Source organism: Squalius cephalus, assembly GCF_949319135.1.
Source record: "Squalius cephalus genome assembly, chromosome: 3".
NCBI lineage: Eukaryota > Metazoa > Chordata > Actinopteri > Cypriniformes > Leuciscidae > Squalius > Squalius cephalus.
The window spans coordinates 26,376,323-26,398,153 of NC_137124.1; the positions used below are offsets into that span (position 1 = coordinate 26,376,323).

At 38.1% G+C, this 21,831-nt stretch overlaps 1 protein-coding gene across 1 annotated transcript; it reads right to left on the reverse strand.

Moving 5' to 3' along the window:
- Positions 1-15: 15 nt before the first annotated feature.
- slc7a10a (solute carrier family 7 member 10a) lies at positions 16-21,223 on the reverse strand. The gene is made up of 11 exons (XM_079865246.1): positions 20,888-21,223; positions 17,410-17,614; positions 16,923-17,074; positions 11,303-11,428; positions 9,384-9,537; positions 7,551-7,674; positions 7,346-7,449; positions 7,162-7,258; positions 5,503-5,652; positions 5,226-5,403; positions 16-5,132 (listed from the first exon to the last, which is right to left on the reverse strand). The coding sequence occupies exons 1-11, from the start codon at positions 21,033-21,035 to the stop codon at positions 5,035-5,037; spliced, it is 1,536 nt and encodes a 511-aa protein (XP_079721372.1). The 5' UTR covers positions 21,036-21,223; the 3' UTR covers positions 16-5,034.
- Between the last annotated feature and the right edge of the window lie 608 nt (positions 21,224-21,831).

Below are 21,831 nucleotides of genomic sequence, written 5' to 3' on the forward strand. Positions count from 1 at the left end.
CTCCCTATTCTGATTTTGTGCCAACACAGTGAGCCTTACCAGGTTCAACCAACAGCCTTCCATCCAGAGTCATAAAGTACGTTTACATGCGCAGTAATAATGAAGCTTTTTGCATAGTCGAGCTACAGACTTCATCTGACTGTATATATAACACAATTTGAATGCAAATATTTGAAGGATTAAAGACATGTTGAGCGTCACTTCTGTTTTTTGGAAAATGTCACAAGGCCAATTGTAGTCTGGATAGCGCGTATACATGCTGGACGAAGCCGAAATACAGTCACGCCTGGGTCTGTTAGTCTGACTTTGCAAAAAAACAGACTGGTCTGGTATTATTTCAGTCAGGCTAAAGCGTTTACATGACATTTGAAAAAGACAAAGTATTGCTTTAGTTGGACTGAAATTGAAGTGCATGTAAACATACAGTATCGTTCAAAGGTTTGGGGTCGGTTAGAATTTGTTTGTTTTTTAAAGAAATTGATATTTTATTCAGCAAGGATGCATTACATTGATCAAAAGTGACAATAAAGACTTTTACATTGTTACAAAAATTTCAAATAAATGCTTTTCTAGAATTTAATGAAAAAACTAAAATATTAAGCAGCACAACTGTTTTCAACATTGATAATACGGTAATAATAAGTGTTTCTTGAGCAGCAAATCAGCATATATGAATGATTTCTGAATGATCAGAAAATACAGCTGTGCCATCACAGGAATACATTATATTTTTTTAATATATTACAATAGAAAACAGTTATTAAAAATTGTGATGATATTTCACTATTCTATTTCACAATATTACCGATTTACTGTTTTTTGTTCAAATACATGCAGCCTTGGTGAGCAGAAGAGACTTCTTTCAAAAAATGTAAAAAAATCTCAGCAACCCCAAACTTTTGAATGGTAGTGTACTTGCAGATTTGGAGCCTTGTAGTTGCAGAATGTTTGCCGTCAGAGTCGACCTTAGCTCAGACACTGCAGTTTTTTTTCTTTGGTCATACTTGATTAGATGATCTCACAGTTCAGCTCCAGCATTCAGTATGGTTGTTCACATGCTAGAAATCACCAAAAAACGTAATAAATGTGGCTACACATATGTGCATAAATACTATCCCTCATGGAATATCATATCAATAACACAGAACTTCATATGCCTGAATCTCTACTTCTCATCAATAACATTCTACTTTGACCTTCAGAAAGTCTGAAAAGACTACAGAGATCTCCTCTTACCTCCCCAACGCCTTATAAGAGATTCACCGTGTCGCCTACAGATGGTCACAATCCAGCACAATTTTTCCCCCCCCATTTTTAGTTTAATTTTTATCTGAAGTAAACAGTTGTCTCACAATTATGCTTTACACAATCAGATCTGAATGTTTGTTGGTTGTGCTCTACGTTTTATATATATATATATATATATATATATACACTACCGTTCAAAAGTTTGTGGTCAGTGAGGTTTTTTTAATGATTTTGAAAGACATATTTTATGCTCACCAAGGCTGCTGTAAAAACTGTAATTAGTAATGTTTTTTATGCATCCTTGCTAAATAAAAGTAATACTGACCCCAAACTTTTGAACGGTAGTGTAAGATCTTATACCCTCAAGACTACTGGAGCATTGTGCTGATTTAGCGATAATATACATCATCTTTTAAGGTTTGTTTTCTAATATAATGGAAGGTCCAGCAATGACACGAGTTACTGTTAAGAAGCTCTCTCCCCCCCCCCCCTCCCATGTCTTTTCTTAAGGGAAGCAGAACTCAGGGATTGTATAATGGTTAATGAGCGAGAGAAGCAGCTAACATGGATTACTTTGTTAAGCTGTAGTCTGAAGTTCTGAAGCCATCAGGACATCACAGAGTCATTGGAAAATGACTCAATATCACATTTGTGTTTGAGCTCACACCAGTTATTGTCTTTGTTTTTCAATTTCATTTGCATTCATGCATTTAGCACTTGAGGGACTTTTTTGCCAGTAAGATTACGTCGCTGCCTTTTCCATGAATGTATGTCCTTGTTTTTAAATGTAGTGCCACATACACTGTGTAAGTCATACTTGCTGCTTTAGCACACTTGGTCCTTCTGGTCAAAGCTTGGAAATAAGAACTAATCGAACTAAAAAGCTGGTCCCATCTTTGAAGGGTCAGTATGTTCCTTCATCTCATTCTCTCTGCTGGCCGACTGCCTGTTATTTTACACATCTCCTCCATCCTCCATGCTCAGACTGGAGGATCTCTGATCACAGAGGTTCAAGAATGTGCCATTTCAGAGATTGACAGATTTTATACAGTTTGTTTTATTACAATGTGAAACATTTAGATTCAGTGCCATTAGAGAAGTCGTGCATTTTCTGGGTTCAATTAAATGGCTTAAAAAAAGTATTTCTAAAATACTTCACTTGCTTGTAGTTTCTGTGACTATTTCTTTGACATTTTTTTAAATAGTGTCCTGAATAATTCACATAAAATTCAATGGAAGAGATCAATCAGCAGACACAGCCACAGTAAAGTCTTTAGGGTTATTCGGCCAGCAGCTTGAAACCTATAGACCAGTGGTTCTCAAACTTTTTGACTCGGAGACCATCCATTGTCTAACACAACATTTGAAGACCCCCCATTTTAATAACAAAAACTAGCGGTCTTGAAATATTTAATTAGTCAAGGTTAAGTTTGTGTTTCCACAAGTTTCAAGAACTGTTTGAACTTTAATATCAACTATGTATTACGGGAAAATAATTATTATTTAGATTTTGTGTGTGTGTTTAGCCTTTTAATTAAGTTATATTAATATAATTAACATAAACATTTTTAAGTCAGCCCCGTTGGAAGTTTACTGGGGGCCTGTGTTTGAGAACCACTGCCCTGGACTGACTTCTCTCTTCTTTTTTTCATTGCAGTCTATTTTTGCCTTTTGTAAATATTTTTAACATTTAAATTTGTTCCCCCTTCCAAACTGGTTGTGTATGTGTGGTAATGGTCAAGGTGGCTACATGTTTGGTTTTGATGAATTTCATTTCCTGGATGGATGAAAAGTACTTTGTGTTTACTTGTACCTTGCATTAAACGCACATTTCTCCATTGGATATCGACTAATTTATGTGTTATCTGAATTGAGTCATTCATAAACATAATCTTCCCTGAAGAACACAATTAGCCCTTTAGCATATATAGACCAGGGGCCATATTACAGAAACTCCCTGTCAGAAGTTAAGATCCTAACCTTCACTATAGTTACTAAACAGATTCTAGAGTTTGTATGTTTCTGTAATATACTGTAAGTTGTGTCTCAATGCTGCGCCCTCCAGAGGTCGCATTTGCCGGCCGCGTACGTCATGGATTTCAGAAAAGTAATAATCATAAAACTGACTGTTATTTCTTGTGCAGCATAAATTATTGTCATTTCTTTCTTTGCAATATAATGGAGGCAGCTGAAATTCTTCAATTCTGAAACGAGGCAGCCTCAATGACATGATGTAACCGACAAATGCGACCTTCGAAATGAGGCCGCGTGTCTTTACTCATACACACACACAGAGTAACACAATTACTACTTGCAACCTTTTTTAGAATTAAATTTAATGTGCTAATATTGTTATTGATAAACACCTTTTAACATTTTTACAAAACAAGTATATCAGCATACATATCTATAGTGCATACAATATGAAACATATGTATGTTTATTACATACGTTTCACACTTTACTAATGTCAGGAATGTGATCTCACAATGAATCCCTGATGTATTTGAAATTGTAATATTTACATTAAGATTTCACTGTACTGTGCTTTTCATTGTGCCTTCGCTACTGTGGGCAGTGAGAGCATGAACACTGCTAGTCTTGGCAGACATCACTGAGCTGGACACATGGAAAGAGACGAGCACTTCATACAGGGTATGATCGTGTGTCTAGAAAGATCTGACCTGAAGAGGGCACTCAAGTGCAAAAACCTCTAAACAACTCCTTCAGATCCAAAAATCTGTTTGACAGACTTCAGTTCGGTGGTCAGTTTCAAATGAAGACATAGATATCATCACTGTTGCATATAGCTCAATAGAATGTCCATGTTTAGTGCCCAAAAGAGACAAATGTCTAAAATATCTAAAGGCATTCATTGGTGGAGGACTACATCTCCTTTTGGATAACAGTTGAAAGTGTCTGGCTAGCAGGATTTTTTTCAAATGTAAAGCACCTTTTATGTAAATAACGTTATTCAAGATGAATGAACTTGGAACATCTCATGGTTCCTATCATCAGCATAAGGCTAAAAGACTGGCAGTGCTAATGAGTGCTGGGGTAGAGCCTCTGTTAAACAGTGGCAGGAGATTGTTGCTTATTCAGGAAGCATGGCAATACATTTAGCGTGCAATATGCTAAAAAAGGCAACTACATTAAAGTGCCTAGACTATTCTTGCATAGACAGTTGAGCAAAGCTAGCCATTATTACGTTGTTTTGTTTTTTTGTGCTTGAGGGAGTAAGTAATTATTAAGAGGACTAGAGGTCAAGGCCTAATCCTCTAGAAAGTTCAGACTTACAGATGGAGTTTAGATTTCAGAAGACTGGGTTAAGAGGTAAACAGGCTTCGACAAGTCCCCTTCACTCACTTACAGGGGATTACTAATAAAAAGTCTACTTAAAGTAAAGATAAAACCGCAAATACAGAGAGAGATCCTGTAAGGCACATGAGAATACACCAACAGTTCTCAAAAAAAGAAGAACTCCCAGAGAAAACATGGCGACGACATAGGAATTCACCTCCGACAGGACAGGAGGAGGGTGCGTTCAATTTCAAGGTGATGTCTGGACAAATATGCGAGGGGGAGAACTGTTTCAACTAAGAAATGTGATGTCTGAGCAAGAAAACATAAAACTTCTGTTTCTTCTGCTGTGATGGCTGAGTCTCAGAGGAGCTTCTGGGGAGCATCTCCTCACATACAGCATCAGACAAATAAAACACTCAATAACGGATGGAAAACAGGTCTTTGCTATTCCAAACAGGCGTGCAAGAAGTCCTGTGCTGACTCTCACAGCTCAGATTTTTCTGTAAGAGGCTGTATTTCAAAAGGATCTTCCTGGGGGAAGACCACATAACACAACTTCTGTCCCAGATAGGTGACTTTCTCTGAAACACATGCACATTTACAGATGTCAGACGGTTTTTCGTTGCAGAGTGTTAACAAAACAATGCAAAGAAGTTTTGGCTGGTCTTACTCACCCACGGCACTGTAAACCCAGTATGGTTTGTTCTTCCACTGCACTCCAATGAAGTAGATGGGGACTCCAGTGAGCATGATGACCAGCCCCATACCACACACCACAGGCTCCGAGTACAGACTGAAGCCCAGCAACACCGCCCAGAACACTAGATAGCTGCAAGGGACCAACAAGTTTACCTGCACAAAGGGAGAGAAGAAGAGGGAGGTGAATAAAACTAAAACACTGACATGTCAATCCATCTTCCTGATGAGGTCTGTAGGTGGCAACTTAAGTACCTTGATGGGTCTGAATAGTTTGGGTTTCTTCCATCTGTAGTACAGCAGCCCAGCTATAGTGACTCCATATGAGAGGTAGTTTATAAAAGACACGTAGTTTATCAAGTTATGAGTGTCCCCGATACACAGGATCACTATGGTCGCCGTACACTATGGAGAACAAGAGAGAAAGACACTTAGGCCCAGTTTGCACCTGGTATAAGATCCATCTAATACAGCGATTCTTAACCTTTTTGACTTGAAGGCTCCGTGTATTGGCTAAGACATTTCTTCCGGCATTTTATGTTGTAATAATGACAGCACTGCTTGTTGTCTCAAACTTTTTAATTAACATGAATTGGGAATGTTTATTTATTAAATTAATTAACAATGATTCAGAGAATGAGCTTCTAGAATTTTCAAGATTCTAATTATCTAGTTCTTTAATAAAGTTATTGAGGGGAAAAATATGCATTTTAATATGATTTTTTGCATTTTAATTAAGTTAGATTCAGTTTTAATACAATACATAAATTGAAGTCATCCAGTGACCCCCTTGGAAGTTTACTAGGCCTCCCCTGGTTGAGAACCACTTGTCTAATTTTAATCACAAAAGTTAAGAAAACCAAGTCAGCACACTCTTGCTTCCAAAAGTACTGTTAAATTGTTATCTCACCATAAATTAGATGTTTTGTGACATAGTTTAGTCCAACTGCAATTTTAACTGACCTTCACTTGATCTGTGTCATTTAATGTCGATGTCAAGCAAATCCGTGAAGTTCAGTCTTTTTCAATGTTTCGATTAATTTAATTTAAGGGATTTTAATTTTAAGTGAAGCCAAGTTTGCACCCTTTTTTAGTGCAGTGGTTGATTGACAGGCCCTTCACTTATGTCCAGAATGCATCAGGACAGATTAACGAGTATTTATAAAAAATCCAAATCCCGGTTTGAGTGATCTGTTCACAAAACATTCTGGACCCCATTTAGACCTGAATTCAGGGTTCCCACACCTTGGTTTCAAATTCAAAGACCTTTCAAGAACTTTACAGGTCCAATATCCTCAAATTCAAGAACTTAATGTGGGGACACATTTCAAATGAGAGCAAGGTTACATCGTGTTACCTTGTAAGATACATTGTTACAGTTTTTTTATGTGTCAAACACAACTATGCAAAAAAGCTTCTTTTTTTTTGCATCAATTTTTGGCCATATGACAGAGATCAGATATTCTATTTGTCGTATTTCTGATTTGCATAAAACTGAAGAATATTCGGTACATCCTATACTGTATTCTAAAATGATCTGATATTAACTTTTGCATGAGACGTTGAGGTACCATCGGTTTAGCGAAAACATTTAATGGGAAACACTTAACGTAACGCGTAAAATGCGCGTGACTAACGTGAATCAAGCAAGCTAGTATGCATAGGCCACAAAGAGTTGGCGAAATAACACATTAGTGGACTTGAGGGAATAATATGGAATTTTTCCAGAAAACATCTCGCACAAAAGAAATTCAAGCACTTTCAAGGACCTGAATCTATGTATGTTTATTTTCAAAAACTTTCAAGGATTTCAAGGACCCGTGGGAACCCTGTGAATTGGATAAACCAAGTCATGCAGACTGAAAGCAGTGTTATGTTGCATGTGCTGTGTGTGAATAGCTCTTTCTCTCTCACACAAACAAGCAGGGCAGGGATTGGTGTGCAGCTCTTAAGGTGGATCATAGCCAACAGGTAGGGCAGGTGACCCTCTCTGGCGCCCGAGAAACACAACCTGTGGAGGATGTGCAATGAAGCGGTAAATGCTCTGGTTTCAGGGTTGCTGTATTAAGCCAGTGTGACAGTGCTTTTGTTTCTTTACCTAGAAGAGGTAAACAAGTATCCGTTAATCCCCCCAAAGGTGGAAAGAGCTACAGAGATGGGCATCACCCAGGAGAAGATTCCCAGCAGCTTCTCACCAAATGTCTGCAACACAACACACAAAAACAGATACCGATTTATCAAAGCACCTGATAGATAGTATGTTGTTTTCGCAGAATAAGGCAGAAGAGGTCAGAGAAACTCACCACAGCAACAGCGTTCGAATCTAGTAGCTCTTGAGGGGACATGGAGGTGAAGTACGCAATGTTGGTGAGAGTATAGACGAGCGTCACCAGAGGGATGGAGATGTAGATCGCACGTGGAAGATTCCTAGACAGATACACCAGAAACCAATAAAACACCATACAATATACGCTGTATGAGAGCTGGGCTCATTTTCTGTAAGATTTATGTGTACACAAAAAGTGAGGCAGAACTACTGTATGTGCAAAAGTGAATATATGTTAAAAATCTGTGAAAATAAAGAATGAAAAAAATGAACAATAAATAATTTTAATAGGCTTATTATCAATGGATTCATAATTTTTTGGCTAATTAATTTGGTTATTTAATTATTTTTGCTATGTTTTTGCTTCTTTTTGTTGACACTTGACAATCTTTTAATTTGTAGCCCAGATTATTCTTGAGAAAATGTGACAAGCCTTTGGCAACAGAAGTGCTGTTTCTGCCATCCAAACGTGCTTGAAACACAGACAGCATCTCAAATAGCCGCAAAGTAATCCTTTCTGTGACCTGGTTTGTGCATTTCCAACAACTTGAGCACTTTTGACGAGGGTTTGGAATACGGTACTCGATGCTACGCGACATGAATAAATTATGCAGATTATGGATGCTTGCTTGTTTCACCGTTTGCTGCTTCTATTTATACTGTTGCTGTATTTATTGTCACTTGTTGATTGAAATTATTTATCAGTTATTTGTTACTTGGTTATTGAAAGCTTTTTTTTTTTTTACATAGAATTACTTGGGCTTACCATCACGTGGTTTGTGTGTTAAAGGAGGTCTATGTACATGTGCCTATTTGTGTGTTATGCTGTGCAGCCATTGTTCTGATTGCATTTTGTTAATGGAGAACAAAGAATATTTACTCGGCAGTAACTGCACTTAAAGGGTTAGTTCACCCAAAAATGAAAATTCTGTCAGTAATTACTCACCCTCATGTTGTTCCAACCCCGTAAGACCTTCGTTCATCTTCGGAACACAAATTAAGATATTTTTGATTAAATCTGAGAGCTGGATCACTCCTCCATAGGCTTCTAAGGCATTATAACTTGCTGGCCCAGAAAATGTATTAAAGACATCGTTAATATAGTTCAAGTGACTACAGTGGCTCAATCTTAAGTATATAAAGCGACGAGAATACTTTTTGTGCGCAAAAACCCCCCAAAATAACGACTTTATTCCACTATTCATTTCCTTCTCTCTCGGCCTCGAGTCTTTTCACGTAGTGTAACTGCGTAGCGCTTCTGTGTTGTACGTCACACGTAGGCTCACTATTGGCCGACGCTGGTCATGTGTGTGATGCGTGTGACGTACAACACAGAAGCGCTGCGCGGTTATACTACATGAAAAGACTCGAGGCCCAGAGAGAAGGAAATGAATAGTGGAATAATGTCATTATTTTTGGGGGGGTTTTGCGCACAAAAAGTATTCTCGTCGCTTTATAAACTTAAGATTGAGCCCCTGTAGTCACTTGGACTATATTAACGATGTCTTTAATGCATTTTCTGGGCCAGCAAGTTATAATGCCTTAGAAGCCTATGGAGGAGTGATCCAGCTCTCAGATTTAATCAAAAATATCTTAATTTGTGTTCCGAAGATGAACGAAAGCCTTACGGGGTTGGAACAACATGAGGGTGAGTAATTACTGACAGAATTTTCATTTTTGGGTGAACTAACCCTTTAAACCATGCACATCTCCCTGCGAGGCCCCCGAAGGCACATTGGGGGCCCCAGGCGATCGCCTGTAGGATGGCCCGACCCTGATTTTGACACGGTAAAGACTAATAAAGACTCACTTGCGAGGCTCAACCACCTCTTCAGTGACGTAGTTCAGGAAGTTCCATCCACTGTATGCAAATGAGGCCTGCAGGAAAGCCAGAGCAATCTGCCCCACTGACGGATCCTTTATGAACTTAAAAGCTGCCTGAGGCTCCAATGCTTCATAGTGTCCTAGAGAGAGAGACATATATATAGAAAATATCTGTTTAATTCGTACAGGATTTGTATGCAAAGGGACTTGCATTGCATTTCAAAGGCACTGATCTCAGTCAGCTATGCTATGCTCTACTGTTTGGGCTACAGGGATACTCAACCAAATGTCAGATCTTGAGCTCTTTGTTTTGTTTAATTCATAAAACACTGTATTTTTTCACATGCTCTTGGGATCAATCTTCACATTCATCCTGACACTCTAATGTCATCAGTTTGATTTCATTATTCCACTACATAGGCAGCGCCTCTAAAAAGCCTTTCTCTCTACTGTCAATCAAGAGTGAAACTGCACTACTCAGTTCTCTCATTTACTCAATTCTCTCTCTTGTCAGTTCAGGGAATGCCTCCAGACAAGCACACTAAATAAAAATATAAATAAAAAAGTCTGCCCATAACGATTCACAGCCATAACCTGCTGCTTTATTGTACTATTACTCAGTTGTGTAAAAGACAGTTCACATTGTTAAAACATTTCTGCAATGGAGGCTTAAATTTTGCATTAGTGTCACAATTATATGCTACAGTCTTAGCTTAGTTTATTATGAACTGCAAGAGTCAGCTCTATACTGTACTGCTTTACTTTAAAGAAATATCCTAACATTCTCTGATTCAACTAACTTATTAAATTATTGTAAAATAGAGGTTGTGATAGTGAGTTATTTATAAATTTCATTTTGCCCAGATTTTTTCCCTGATTTGCTTCTGGAGAGTTGTCTGGTAGTGTGTGACCCTCAGTCGTTTAGTGTATGATGTTTTATTCTGTAACCATTTACAAAGTCTGAACGTGTATGATGCCTAGTGTTGTTGTTTTAAAAGTCATGTAGTGTATTCCAGCCTTAAATTTCACTGGTTCAAGTTTTAGTTGGGGTGATTTATGAACCAACCCATCATTGTGGAATTGAGCAAGGCACAAAACCGCAGGATTCTTTGAGGGGGCTATACCTGTAATAAATGTATTGTAAATCACTTTGAATAAGAAAGTATCTTATAAGTAACTCACAATACAAGACCTACCACTAGATGTCACTATTGAAAAAAATTGGAATTAAATAAGTAGTTCCCCCCAAAATCCACAGAAGAAAAAAACAACATGAAAGTGATTAAATAATAAAGTTTTAGATGATTTCCTCTCATTTTTTAAACAGCCCATTTTTTATCTGTTTTTTTATTTTATTTTATTTTTTTATTTTTTTTTTTCTTATTTCAGTGGACTGGACCCACGCAAAGTCATTCTTTGCTTTTTATTCATTAGATAACAGGTTAGGGCTGGCAGCAGCTGGCATTCATGTGATGGGAGTGCTTGATGATTCATGGCATTTAACTGTGGGAATTAGTACCAGATATACTCTTTTCCTTTCTCTCCTTTGCCTACTCGTTATTTCTCTCATTTAATCTCTTAACTTCATTCTCTGCTTTAGTGGTTTACACACTATAGCAAAATCCTGTTACTGTTCAGGAAAGTGTTACATTGCTTATCTGTACAACAGTTTGGCCTAACAACTGAAACTAAGGGAAAAATCAATACAGTTTAGGAATTTTTATACCCCTAATGTTTAATAATTAACATTACTGTACATTTATAGACCTGCTTTAGTACTTCATACTGCATTGATTTTTTACAGCACAAAAACCCTCTTTTTTGAGAGAGAATAGCATGTTTCATGAAAGACGACAGCTGGCAAGAACATACGTGTAAATTGTCCTGACAGTCATACACACACACCTTTGGCAATCTGGACCATTCCCACTACAATGATGAGAACAAGGGCCAGCAGCTTCCCCACAGTGAAAACATCCTGGATCCGTGTCCCCCAGCGCACACTGGAGCAGTTCACCCAAGTCAGGAACACTGTAAACACACGCAGTGAACACACAGTTATTCATTCCCATATTCCAAACTCACAAAAATAATTTCCTTTAAATATTATGAAAAACATTAGCAATATCCATAAAAGGAATTTATAAATAAAGACCATTACATATTAGGAACAACTGTCATACTTTTTGGATGTCTTATCAAAGAGCTGTTTCATGAGAAAAACTCCATCATAAGTGTCATAAGGACAAATCAGATTGTGATTCAGTAATGGAAGCAGTGTGGGTTTGTTGGCAGAGCAGCACTATCTGGTCACATGGTCCATTTTTATTAGCTTAATGAGGGGAAATAAAGATCAGATGTAACTTATTTTACTGCTGCAGGCAAAACACTGACCCATTCATGGCTAAGTGGTTCTCAACCAAGGGGCCAGGGCCCACTCAGCAAATTTCCAAGGGAGCCTCAAGATAACTTAATGACTTTTAAAAGAAAAAATAAGCATTGAAATCTGCCTAAAACAACTAAAAAACTAAAGATTTCTTATTTTATAAGAACCAGGGTTCCCACAGACTTGGAATACCTGCATATATGATGAAGGTAGAAATTGTGAGTAAAAATATTTTTTCAAATCTTTATTCCTTTTCCAGTACATCACGAACGACTATACAAGTAAAGTAAATTCATTAATACTTATGGAATCCTTATGGAAATTAAATTTAGAGAAACTTGGAATGTTAGGCCTTCAAATGCTGTTGTGGGCAATGGGGGGTAAGACGGTCACCTCATCTACCATGTTAGATATATCTATCTTTATGCATCACAATTGGGAGTTCTTTAGAAAAAAAAAAACAACAAAAAAAAAAGTCGTTTATCAAGGGGCATCAATGCAACACAGCCTAAAGCTGACAGGTTAAAAAACTATACATTCACAAACAGAAGTAGAATTATAGGCCACTGCTTGTCTGTACATCTGTGTTGAGGTTAGTGGCTTCTGTGTTCAGCTGCATTGTGTAACAGGTCCGGTGTAGATCCGGTACACAGAGGTCCGTCTCCAGGGCTTGACGGCACGGTATACCCAGGCATGCCGAGGGAGACACTGGGCAAAGGGGAGACGGGTTACCCCCACTCATCCATCAATGGCCGGAATTACCCGCCCACACACGAAAACACATGCAGGGCATCTGTCAGACCCCCCTAGACAAACAGCTTCCGATGCCCCACAACAAAACGGCCCAGACGCCAGCTGAATTTTTGGCCAGAGTAAGCAGTCGACAAGAGCAGCTCACAGCCTGCAAACTAACAGCTAACCTGCTCAACTTCATCCACGCATGTAATCCTGAGCTCAATACACACCACCTGTGAACCTCCATGCCCTGACACCACCTTGAGAATCACTGCAATATTTTCATAGGTATTATGTGCTCTTAGGCACCTTAAAATTATAACAATAACAATATGATAAAAACATGTTCAAATCAAAAAACTTAGTTCACTCAATTTTTTTTTATTTCGTCATCATTTACTTACTAATGACATTCTTTCTTCATGTTTTATCTTTCACAGAATAAAGTCATACAGACTTAGAACGACAGGAAGGCAATGGTGAGTACATGATAGAATATTAATTTTTGAGTGAACTATCCTTTTAACATAAATTATTAATATTAATGAATGTGAATGTGTTGTGGACACGTGTGCAATTAAGCATTTTATAATATAGGTTCACAACAGTTACAGTGTTTGCCATGGTTTTGTTTGCTCTTGTTTGGTTTTAATGGATCTGACTCCAGCTCCTTCTGTTTTGTATCACAGCGCAGGAGTGACTAAGAGTGGCCAAATGAAGTTAAATGAACACAAAGCTAATGAGAGGAGAATTCTAATTAAGTGCCAACAGCCTTTAAATCTGCCAAAATACAACCACTCACTCCAAACTCCTGAGAGGGACATCCCTCTGCAGCTAATTGACCAATAAAGCCAACAAAAGATGCACTAAATACACAAAAATGCTACAACTCTCTGTGGCCAAGGCCTAAAATGAGTACTGTATTTTTCACGTTTACTCAGTATTATAGATTGCAGGCTTTTAAAAAAGTTTTATTTAAAGAAAGACATTAATAAATACATTTGATAAATAAAACCTCTTCAAGATTGTTTGATAATGCAACCCATGTGGATACCAGGTTGAGAGACTGTGCAGAATTGTAATTAGGCAAAAGGTTGGCTACTTTGAAGACACTAAAACACAATTTAATATTTGCTTAATCTTGATGTTATTTTGACTGGTATTGTATCTTTACTTTTATTTGACAGGATTTATGCATTTATAAATTAATATTTTTCAAATGATATGGCTGTTCAGAGACATGCTGTCAGCCCTTTCATCAGGAGACATAAATCTGAGAAACAAGAGTTAGTTGAGTCACATGAACAGATCTCTTTCAATCTCTGGAGTGTGTGGCCTTTACTTTTACACAAGAGAGAAGCTTCCAACACACTCATAAACCTATAAAAAAGTACAAAGCATTAGTACAATAAATAACCCGTCACACACAGTTGTGAAAAAGCAAGGTGACACACATCTTTTCTTTGACGTCAAATTTGAGATCAAGTTATTTTATGCTGTATTGTATCATGCAGATTAAGACTCAGCAAAGGTTTGTGTGTCCAGTCCAGCAGAGAGAGAGAGTGTGTGTGTGTGTGTGTGTGTGTGTGTGTGTGTGTGTGTGTGTGTGTGTGTGTGTGTGTGTGTGTGTGTGTGTGTGTGTGTGTGTGTGTGTGTGTGTATGTGTGTGTGTGTGTGTGTGTGTGTCTCTTTGTAATCTGACTTCAGCAGACAGAGCTTGTGACATTCATTCAGAACATTCAGAAGGGGAGGGCAAATGTAACACATGCCGCAATATAGACAAATTCTCACACAGTGCAAATAAGAACATTCACTCACACATAAACAGGGGTTCATGCATCAGTTTACCACTAAAAATATACACTGCAGTGCATCAACACAGGTACAGACAGCTTGAAGCCAAACCCTTTTTTGAATTAAATTAGAATTGTGGCAGTAGACAGGATGTAGAACTGTAATCATACACACAACATATGGGGCAATTACAGATACAGTAGACATTAGTAATCAATGTTTTATTACCACAGAAAGTGTATTTGATATACAGTATATATAGCATTATTTTCAATTAAAATATCATTCATTTTATGGACCATGGTGAAAGAACAATTTATTTCCCACCAATTCACAAATGTTTGTCAATATTTATTTTGATATCATTTATTTATATATTGTCATATAATTTTTATACATTTATATTAATTTATTTATATTCTAATATTTTTATCTTATTACAGATGGTGTAACGTTTTGTGGTACTGTCTATTACAAATTAAATCTGTTTTAATGGCTGGGTTAAGGTTAGTTGTGTGTGTTAATTGCTTATTTCTCTAAACTTAGTTTTGAGAAATAAGCCTAATCTTTTACAGATTATGTTACAAATAACATAAAAGTTAACGTTATTGTTTTGTCACATAACCTTTGTTTTACAGTTAAATTTCTTTAAGTTGCAATCCAGTAAATTCCTCTTCCTGTCATTTTACTCATATAACAAACTTCCTATGGGCGTGGCCAATTCAATTCAAATTCCATCTCATGGACTGAAAGGGAGACAGTTCTTTAACTCTGAATTTCGTCCAACCTTACTTCAATCCACACCACTGAAAGACCCAACGGAGGTTCATGAACACGCGACAAGCAGGTCAAATTTGTGCATCCAATGCATTTTTTACAGTGCAAGGGACATGTTTTGTTGGCATTTGTGTGAGAACTGTGTGTATAATATGTGTGAAAAATAAAGACCAGCGTAAAGACCTCAGATGTTCCCCTGAGGTCTTTGGATGTCGCAGTTTAGGTTATTTGCTTGGTCTAAAGGTTAATGACAGATGATGGGAGGGAATGCGTTACAACTGTGCCCACCCTGAGCATGACTCACACACTCCAAACAGCTTATTAAAAAATCATAATTCACTCTTCATTTGTCAGGTTTAAGCGGAGTTTTAGCGCCATTCATAAAATCCCGCCTCCATGCTCTTCTCCATCAAAGAGCATTGGGGTAGCCAGGACAACCGCAAGGTCCCCAAACAATACACAATACAGAAGACACGCCCACATGTTCCGCCGGCTCAAAGCCTGGCACCATTACGGAGTCTGACGCCACACAGAGTGAGGGTCAGGTGCCCTAATACCACGACATCAATACCAACCCCACCCTGTGATCTGGACCCAAACAAATACGTTCCTTGAATATTGGCCTAATAGGAGGAGAGCACAGTGATTCGGGATGCAGTTCTAGCATCCTTTGATAGGGCACATACATGAGGTGTCTTCCTTAAATAGAGCATTTGGCCCTTGTCACCCTGCTCTCTAGAGTATGACTGACTCAAAGCTTTTGTTGGCTGTTCTTCAGGACAAATTCTGGATTCTGCTGCCAAAAATAGGGATGGATGGCTCAACTCAGCCAGCACTGTCATTAGGACCACTGCCCTCACATTGACACACCCCCAGTACTTCTCCCTGAGAGCCCCTGTCCAGATCTGACAGGTCCAAACCAGCCGAGTCACGGGGCTCTTTGGAAACAAACACATACACACACGCATGCATAGACATACTGTACATTTGATTGGTTCATCTCCACCAGCTCCAAAAATATCCTGCCATGCACCCACCAGGGTTAAGAACTAAGAACCAGGATTAAAGCACTGTAAAGTGGTATAGACACAAGGGAGAGAAGGCGATTGAGAAAGAGAAAAATACTGAATGATAGACAAAACAGCGCCTCTAGATTCATCATGACGGAATCTATTAGTAGTCAGAATTAATAGTCAGTGCCTCCTCAAAAAAATGTATGAGAAAATAATCTATATTACAAAAAGAAAACAACGCAAATATTACAAAATGTGACATTACATAGTATATAAATCACAAATTTTCCTAAAGTAACACTGTCCAACAGTGACACCAGCAGGTAAAGGTACAGGGAGTCCGCGTTTCTCTTGCCTTCCCTGAGCCCATTGAGTTTTAACAGACCCCCTAAAGCGTGCAGTGGGTTTGATGGGGAGTAATTGAGAATGAATGAAGGGAAGTCACGTGAGAGGAGGCAATGCCTCCATCGGGCCATGATTGGATATTGGTTATGATTGGATATGATTGGTTTGTGCTATAAATCCTGCCTCTTGTTTTTGTGTGCATTCACAAATTGGTTTGAATGAACAAAATTATGGTGTTTAATGGGAAGACTAATTAAAAAGTAAGTAAATAACTCAGTCACTTAGATATCACCGCTTTTTCACATCAAAATCACACTTGAAATGGCCTGATAACATGATGACTGTGGGGTTTTTTTTGTGAGCAATCAGCTTAGTGAAATTAAAGGTAGGCACTCACATGACAGCAGCACTAAATCAGAGCTGACCTGAGAATGTCATATAAAACCTCATTACTAATGGGGTGTGCTGTACTCACAGACACAGGCGGTTGAGAGGACGCGGGTGGCGATGTATGGAGGCAGGCAGTTTGGGAAGATAGGCTGTAGCACATAGTTGGAGAAGGTGAGCGCAATCACAGCCAGAGTTGTTGGGTACATGATCAACACTGCGCTCCACAGCAACAAGAACCTGTAAAAACACATAAACAAATGGCCATCTTTATCATCAGCAATTTACAACAAACACAGAATTCTGAGCAGTGTTAATGTTGTAACTGAGCGAGCAAGTAAACACATGTGAATTTCCCTGAGGAGAAGTTCCCTTGTGTGCTTCACACACACAAACTGAGACATCCATATTGATATTTATGCATTTGGAAGCCACTTTCATCCAAAGCAACATATTGGATCTGTTCATGCATTTCCTGGCAATCAAACCTATGACCTTGGCATTGTTAGTGCTGTTAGTGCGTTCTCTGTTTGAACTATATGAATGCTGAGACTAACATTCAAAAATAGACCTACCCCACCAGGCCCCCGAAGATCTCTGTCACGTATGAGTAGTCTCCACCTGATTTGGGGATGGTGACGCCCAGCTCGGCGTAGCAAAGAGATCCTAGGGCACAGATTCCTCCTCCGAGAACCCACACGATGAGTGAAAACCCCACACTGCCAGCATGATCTAGAACACCCTTTGGAGAGATGAAGATCCCTGAGCCAATGATGTTGCCTGAGGAAACAAAAGAAACCGCAATGGGTTGTTTAGTCTTCATATATTGTTCATATAATCTAAAATAAACTATTTGGACTGAATCATGAGGTCTTCACCAAATAATGCTTGCTTGATATTCTGTATTAGAAATAAATATAGATATACAAAAGCTGATTTTTGCAAGGTTGTACAGATTAGAGCATTTGAAACAGTTTAATTGTACTGAATGCATGGGTGCATTGTAAATAAGTTAAGCAAAAATATTTTGGTTAAGCAGGTATTGTTTGGTTTAAATGAAAATCTTTGGTTTTTTTCCCCGGTGCAAAGACAATGTGTCCTTGCAGCTGTCAAAACGCTGCTGCACATTCCAAGCAAATGGACACGATAAATAAGATCAACAATGTTAGAGCCAACATCAGTTGCGAAATCGAGATGAGAGTCCAGTATTCAGTAAAAGGTAAATGTTCTGCTTCATTGCATATATCTTTGTAAAACCACTCATGTGCAGTGCCTGAATGATTATGCCTCAGGAAAGTTAAACAAAAGACTTTCAATTATACATGGCTCAGCTACAGTTATGGGCCGAAGCATTATGCAATCCTTTGGGTTCTCTCTTTGTCTGCGAGTGCTCACAATAATAGAATTTGGTAGTATCGAGTGGATGTGAATGTTTGCTCCCAGCGCCTCAGACCTGTACAGAAGATAAGGCATTAAAGTTGACGAGACCCAGCACATCTCAAAAACACTCAATCAAATGAGTTTCAAAGTTCCTGAATGAAGTTCACAGGGTCACTTGACTTTGACCGGTCGTACAACTCACAACATAACAAAACAATGTCCACTTGCCTGATTAAGAGAAGTATAAACTCCCCCTTGTATTAGTTCCAGAATTTACCAACAATGTTATCAATGGATATTAAAGCATTTCTGTTTTAAAACTTGTGTAAATAAAAAGTGTTTCATGTCATTTGCTGTTATTAAATTGTAGTTTATATCATCAAGAAATCGGCCATTGGTTACATCAGCTATTGACAAACGGTCAACCACAAGCCCAGACTTTAATTAAGTTATGATGGCGATGAATGAGGTTACATTGTGTCCATATTATTTAAAGTATTAAACTTGAGTACTGCATGGGCAAAGAGTTGAAGTAACTGATAAAACAGACGAAAAGTGTAAAGTAACTGATAAAATTAGTCATTGACCTTGAGTAATATCAGGAGCACATTCTAGCAAATGAAAACTTTCCCATGTTCAGATGGTAAATAAGTCACCAGTTAAAATACAGCAGTTATTTTGACTCTATGAAATCCTTTGAGTAATCTGCAATCCTATACTCTTCTTAAAGGTGCTTGTCAGAATTATGTCTAACATTTAGAATGGTGAAGGGCTGTGAACAAAAGTGGCTTACTACCCATAAAGCCACTAAACCATAAACTTAACTGAAATCTACAGCTGCACCTATGCTGATGTTCCACTGGGACACCAAGCTCAAAACACTGAACCACTTTCACTTAATCTTATACAGCCATACATTTTGGGGTAAAGGTCACGGCCATGACGAGCAGTTAACATTAATTGTATCTTAAACTTAACTTCCTATCATTGCTTCTTGTTAAAAAAATCTCTATAAAGAAGAGAGAGACTAGTCATATGTTTCAGCAGTTATATATAAACCTGAGAAAATCTCCACATAGTTACATCTAAACTCTTGCACATGTGAGACTAAAATAAGGCCACATCATGTTTCAGTATTTCACGTCTAACAAAATAATCTGTCAGATTTACTGCAGGCAGACAGATACATATATATATACACATATACATACATATACATATAGTTGTGAAATAAACATTTGTATCTTAAAAGGACTTTAAAATGAACTGCAACAGTGGAAACGTACATTAGCTTCTTTTTTATAATATATAGCCTGAGAAATATTCACTGGAGGAAAAAATGTGACAACAAGTCTCCTATAGGCTGATACAGCCTCGGGAGGATAGCCATATTTCACTGACACAACACATTACAAATTACAATAACAAAATATAAAGGCATAGTGTCAATCTTATCGAAGGCTTCCATTAGATGACCTTCATCTGAGTAACACAATAGCGGAAAAACTTTAGTTAAGGGTCCAATTCTCACTATTGCTGCTAATTAGCATGCATATTATTGGATGTTTATTAATTCTTGTAAAACACATATTAAAGCCTTATTCCGCATTACCATATTCTACATCCCTTAATCCTACACGATACCTAAACTTAACAACTACGTTACAAACTATTAATAAGCAGTAATTAATTGTTTATTGAGGCAAACGTCATAGTTAATAGTTAGTTAATAGTGAGAATTGGACCCTAAACTAAAGTGTGACCACAATAAGTTGTGCTGCTCTGTATATATTTATATGCACGGAGGATTATTCATTAGATGGATGTGTCCAGCACACAAATGATAAAAAGAAGAGTTAAAAAAGGCTTTAGGGTAGTATAAAGTCTGTTTAAATGATGCTTACATTTGAGGATGCTACAGAAAACATGCATTTTAATTTTGATGTATTTTCCTGTCCAGAATTTATTCAATCTTAGTCTGTGATTTATTGAATACAATGAACATTTAAATCAAGTAATGTATTTAATCTTACAGATCAGGACATGCATTAGGTAGCCTACTCCAGAACTTTAACATGGCATTAAAGGGAGCAAAACGATCTTACATTAAAAAGTCTACACTTTCTAAAGTCTACCTATTTTAATTATATACATTACACTACACTGCATATAGCAATGGACTCTTATATGGTGGGTTTGTTCAGCACATGTGAAGGACCCAGTGTAGTGGGTTGCAGCAGCCACGTAAGCGCGGAGTTGAGTTTCAGCCTGATTCTCTTCCTCAATGATGCAATCTGCGCTCTGATGAACATAGTGTGATGGAGACTACTGTAAGTAGCGGCATGGCACGAGACGTCTTCTCCGCGGAAATCATGCAATGCTGCTTGTCTTCACGTAGACTGTTGTCCTAACAAATTAAGACAGCCGTACTCCGTGACGATATAAGTTTGGACATGATTGAGATGTAGTTTTTTAATACTTTACTCGACATTTAGGAGAGAAGATATCATTAAAGCGAAAGGATATGAAAGAGTGAGGACTGAAGATTAAGATGAATAGATTACAGAGAAGCAGGCAGTGATAAAATGACATACAAAGAAACATGCGAAGTGATAAAAGTTCAAGCTGGTTAAAGCGCACGCGTTTGCACGTTAAAATGAGGAAACATCTCACCTATAATTATGGCGCACGCGCTCAAGAGACCAATTTCTTTTTTAAGAGTCACTCTATCCTTAGATCCACTTTGGTTTCCACCGGAGTCTAACATCTTCTGTTGCTCCGTTTTCGCGCAGTTTCTCCGGTTCGTTTCGGTTCCATCCATTTGTGCGGCTGTTCAAGAAAACGGCATCTGTATCCGCGCTTGGTCTCATATAGCGTTGATGCAGGACTCAGGGCGCTCACGCATGCGCAAAACTCATGCTGCCTGCCTCCATATAGATCAACAGGTTAACAATTGTCTTGCGCCTTGGCACGCGCTTACCTGCGCCACGAGGTTGCAAATTGCAAAAACTTTAGCTGACTCTTTCTGCTCGGTCTGTGGAGGTTTGATGTGGTAAGAGAGGTTTTATGGGTGTTATGAGTGATCGAGTTGTTGTGTTATGACGAAATGAAATTTCAGCCTTGGACTTTTTTGTTGCTGTATGTATTAAGAAAAATTGTCATTTTAAAAAATGAGTTGGTGTCTAAACTTTTGACTGGACGTGTATAATCATATTATTATTTCAGGTGTGGGATGTGTCGAACTATGTGCATGACAATGAAAATCAGCTTAAGAGTTTCTTGCACACTATTCTGTGTAGGCCTTTTACTGACTCACTCCATCCCTCCTCCTCTCATTCTCTTCACTAAACAGTGTGATCTTTTTATAATAGCATAAATATTAGTCATCATCATCAAACACTCACTTATAGCCTTGATTTGCTATCACACCATTTCTTTGTGAGCGAGTGAAAAACAGAAGAAATCCCAACAGATTCTGTTTATTGTGGATGTGGCCCTCTTGTGACTGCTTGTGTAAGGTGATACAGACCTGCTATGGGGGTACATTGTACATTGACACACGAACAACCAGTAATTCCCTTCAGATGGAGCTTTTAACTATCTGGGTTGTGACATTA